This window comes from Argentina silus, assembly GCF_951799395.1.
Source record: "Argentina silus genome assembly, chromosome: 21".
Classification (NCBI taxonomy): domain Eukaryota; kingdom Metazoa; phylum Chordata; class Actinopteri; order Argentiniformes; family Argentinidae; genus Argentina; species Argentina silus.
Window position 1 is genome coordinate 7,644,525 of NC_139675.1, and position 3,706 is coordinate 7,648,230.

The 3,706-nt window shown below is 44.7% G+C and overlaps 1 protein-coding gene across 1 annotated transcript in view; it reads right to left on the reverse strand.

Moving 5' to 3' along the window:
• Positions 1 to 111: 111 nt before the first annotated feature.
• The window catches only part of ptprdb (protein tyrosine phosphatase receptor type Db), a gene marked incomplete at both ends in the record, with an annotated part of 53,751 nt that continues 50,156 nt past the window's right edge, over positions 112 to 3,706 (reverse strand). Inside the window, 6 exons of the mRNA XM_083693362.1 lie at positions 112 to 180; positions 1,187 to 1,322; positions 1,970 to 2,124; positions 2,201 to 2,326; positions 2,536 to 2,662; positions 3,013 to 3,191. Of these exons, the coding sequence (XP_083549488.1) occupies positions 112 to 180; positions 1,187 to 1,322; positions 1,970 to 2,124; positions 2,201 to 2,326; positions 2,536 to 2,662; positions 3,013 to 3,191 (792 nt within the window). The remainder of the gene's footprint in view (positions 181 to 1,186; positions 1,323 to 1,969; positions 2,125 to 2,200; positions 2,327 to 2,535; positions 2,663 to 3,012; positions 3,192 to 3,706) is intronic.

Consider the following 3,706-nt stretch of genomic DNA (forward strand, 5'->3'; position numbering starts at 1 on the left):
AATGGTATCAAACACAACGTGTTTCTGCCTCTGCCAGCCTCCCCTGGGGTACAGGGTATCATGTGGGCGTAGCTGGGGGTACAGGGTGTCATGTGGGCGTGGCCGGGGGGATTATGTTGCATAGTGGTCGAAGCTACCCAGGTATTCCAGACCGGCCCGATAGCAGAACTGGTACTGGTCCTGCAAAAACACAAAATACATCTTTTAGCTGGTCTGGATCTGTGTGTGTGTGTGTGTGTGTGTGTGTGTGTGTGTACACGGGCATAACCAAGACTCATCATCATCATCATCACCATCATCACCCGCCTCAGGCTGTACTGTAACAGGGCTCTGAGTGTCGTGGTTTTAGGAGTACAGTGAAACTATAAGTATTAGTAGTAGTGTTTATGTAGTATTCCTCACCTCTGTCTGAACTGTGGTAGTATTAGTAGTGGTATTAGTATTAATGTAGTATTTCTGTAGTATTCCTCACCTCTGTCTGAACTGTGGTAGTATTAGTAATAGTATTAGTATTAATGTAGTATTTCTGTAGTATTCCTCACCTCTGTCTGTACTGTGGTAGTATTAGTAATAGTATTAGTATTAATGTAGTATTTCTGTAGTATTCCTCACCTCTGTCTGAACTGTGGTAGTATTAGTAATAGTATTAGTATTAATGTAGTATTCCTCACCTCTGTCTGAACTGTGGTAGTATTAGGAGTAATATTAGGAGTAGTCATAGTATTAATGTCGTATTTCTGTAGTATTCCTCATCTCTGTCTGTACTGTGGCAGTGTCAACAGTATGTGTTGTAGTATTAATAGTAGTATTACTATTAGGAGTACAGTAGTATAGTAGTAGTATTACTATTAGGAGTACAGTAGTATTAGTAGTAGTATTAATAGTAGTATTACTATTAGGAGTACAGTAGTATAGTAGTAGTATTACTATTACTATATTTCTGAAGTAGTAGTAGTAGTATTACTATTACTATATTTCTGTAGTATACCTCTGTCTGAACTGTGGCGGGTCTCTGTGTGTAGTAGTATTAGTAGTAGTATTAGTAGTAGTCATAGATTTAATGTAGTATTTCTGTAGTATTCCTCACCTCTGTCTGAACTGTGGCAGGTCTCTGTGTGTAGTAGTATTAGTAGTAGTATTAGTAGTAGTCATAGATTTAATGTAGTATTTCTGTCGTATTCCTCACCTCTGTCTGAACTGTGGCGGGTCTCTGTGTGCGCAGCATCTTGACGGTTTGGAAGATGTCCACCACCCCCTCGTAACGCATCCTCTCCAGAACGATGCTGAGCGTGATGAAGACCCCCGTCCTCCCGACGCCAGCACTGCACACCACACAGGAGGAAACAGACCACCGGGTTAGAGCCTCGTGAGGAGCGCTCTGGCACAAAATGGCCGACGTCCCTCATAGTTTTCCGTGCAAATTATGCTATGCTACTATGCTATACTCCATTTAACAATACTACTATGCTATGCGACATGCTACACACTATGCTATGCTACATGTAAGATGTTCATGTACTATACAGTTCTGTATTAAAATGTTGTGAGCTGTCTTGTGTCTACCTGTAGTTCTGTCTATTCTTGTTTGTTATTGTTCTTTGTGTTTATAATAAACTAAAATAACATGTATGTATTATTATATAAAATATATATTCTATATATATTTGTAAATATATATATTATATAAATATATAAAATAAATATATATATATACATTTATATTACAGAAAAAAATATTTTATTATTTTGCACAAACAATGTTGGGTGTGTATGTGTTCGACCAAACTGGTGGGGTTTATTCAACCTGCTTGTTAAGTGTGTTATTCTTAATAATTTTATTATTAATTAATGTATTTATTATTTTGTATTACTATGTTGGTACAGTATGTAAAACAGCCACAGCATTGTGTCAAATCCTTACATGGCATGAATATGGACCAATGAGGCTTGGAGGGAGGCGGGAACTTACCTACAGTGCACCGTGATTGGACCGTCCTGGCCAAACTGCTCTTTAGTTTTGTGCACTTGGCCAATGAAATCAATGAATCCCTCTCCTGACTTTGGCACTCCTTGCTCTGGCCAATCAGTGAACTGGAACTGGCGAACCGTTCGTGACTGGCCGTCCTGCGGAGTGAAATGCTCCAGTTAATATTCATAATCTCTCACACACACACACACACACACACACACACACACTCACCCTGGCGTCTGTGACTTTGAACTCTCGTAGGATGTACTGGGGCATGTTGTACTCAGCCATGGGGTCCACAACAAAGTACTGGTACCGGGCTGAGCGCTCAGCAGGCCAGTACTGATGACACTTCTCCTGCAGGCCAACACAATATTACACTCAGTCACGTTCTAACACTACACCAAGAGGCATTCACATGAGTCAAACACATGAGTGTATGTGTGTGTGTGTGTGTGTGTACCGTGTGTGTGTGTGTGTGTGTGTGTGTGTGTACCCTGTGTGTGTGTGTGTATGTGTGTGTGTGTACTGTGTGTGTGGGTGTGTGTGTGTGTGTGTGTCTGTACCCGGCCCATCTCCCTCAGTTTGGTGAGCATGACCACGATGGTTGAGTTGTGTTCCCACAGCATCCTCCAATAGTCTTCAGTGGTCTCAGCCAGCGGCCCCTGGGTAGCAATGTAAGCCTTCTGCTGCCTGCACGCACGCACGCACACACACACACACACACACACACACACACACACACACACACACACACACACGCACACACACACACACACACACACCAATGGAACATTTCATTACACATCAAGAAGGCTTTGGCTATTATAGGCTGTTATAGATACCTTTATATAACTGATAGACAGACAGACAGACAAAGAGACAGACAGACAGACAGACAGGGAGAGATAGAGAGAGAGAAGAGAGAGACACACAGACAGAGAGACAGGCAGGCAGGCAGACAGACAGACGCAGACAGATAGACAGACAGGCAGGCAGAGAGACAGAGAGTGAGAGACAGACAGACAGACAGACATCCTGACCTGTATCCGTCGATGAAGCTGCCGTTGATGTAGTCAGAGCCCTCCACCCCTCTGATTGGCTGCAGACACACCCGGGTGCTCTCGTAGGGCATGATGTTGACCAGGCGGTTCTTAAACTTGTTACACGGCAGGTTGGCGCTCACAAACCGGGACGTGTGGGCCTTGGCGCTGGCCAGGCGCTGGGGGGGGGGGGGGGGGGGGGACATGACGCAAGGGTGTTATAATGCCACATAGCATGATATCGCAAGATAGACGACATTTGTCCTAAAATTAACCTCAATAGGAGTCAAGTTTTGTTCAGTAAGAAAAGACGAAGGAGAGGAGGGTGGGGGGTGGGGGTGAGTACAGTGGGAGGAGAGGGTGAGGAAGAGGGGAGTGGGGAAGAGGGGAAGGATAGGGGGTGAGAGGAAAACCACAGGCCCCACATTGTCTGGACACACACATGTGAACCAGAGTTGATCCTCCATCAGTGAAACCCCAGACAAACACACACACACGCACACACCCACACACCCACACACACGCACACACGCATGCACGCACGCACACACGCACGCACACACACACACACACAGAACAACACAAGGACAGACAGAAGAGAAACCGCAGACTCAGGGTCGAACAATACGGTCTCAACACTGGTCCTCTATGAATGGTGGTCATTGAAGCACGATGCCATGATGGAGCGGGGGTG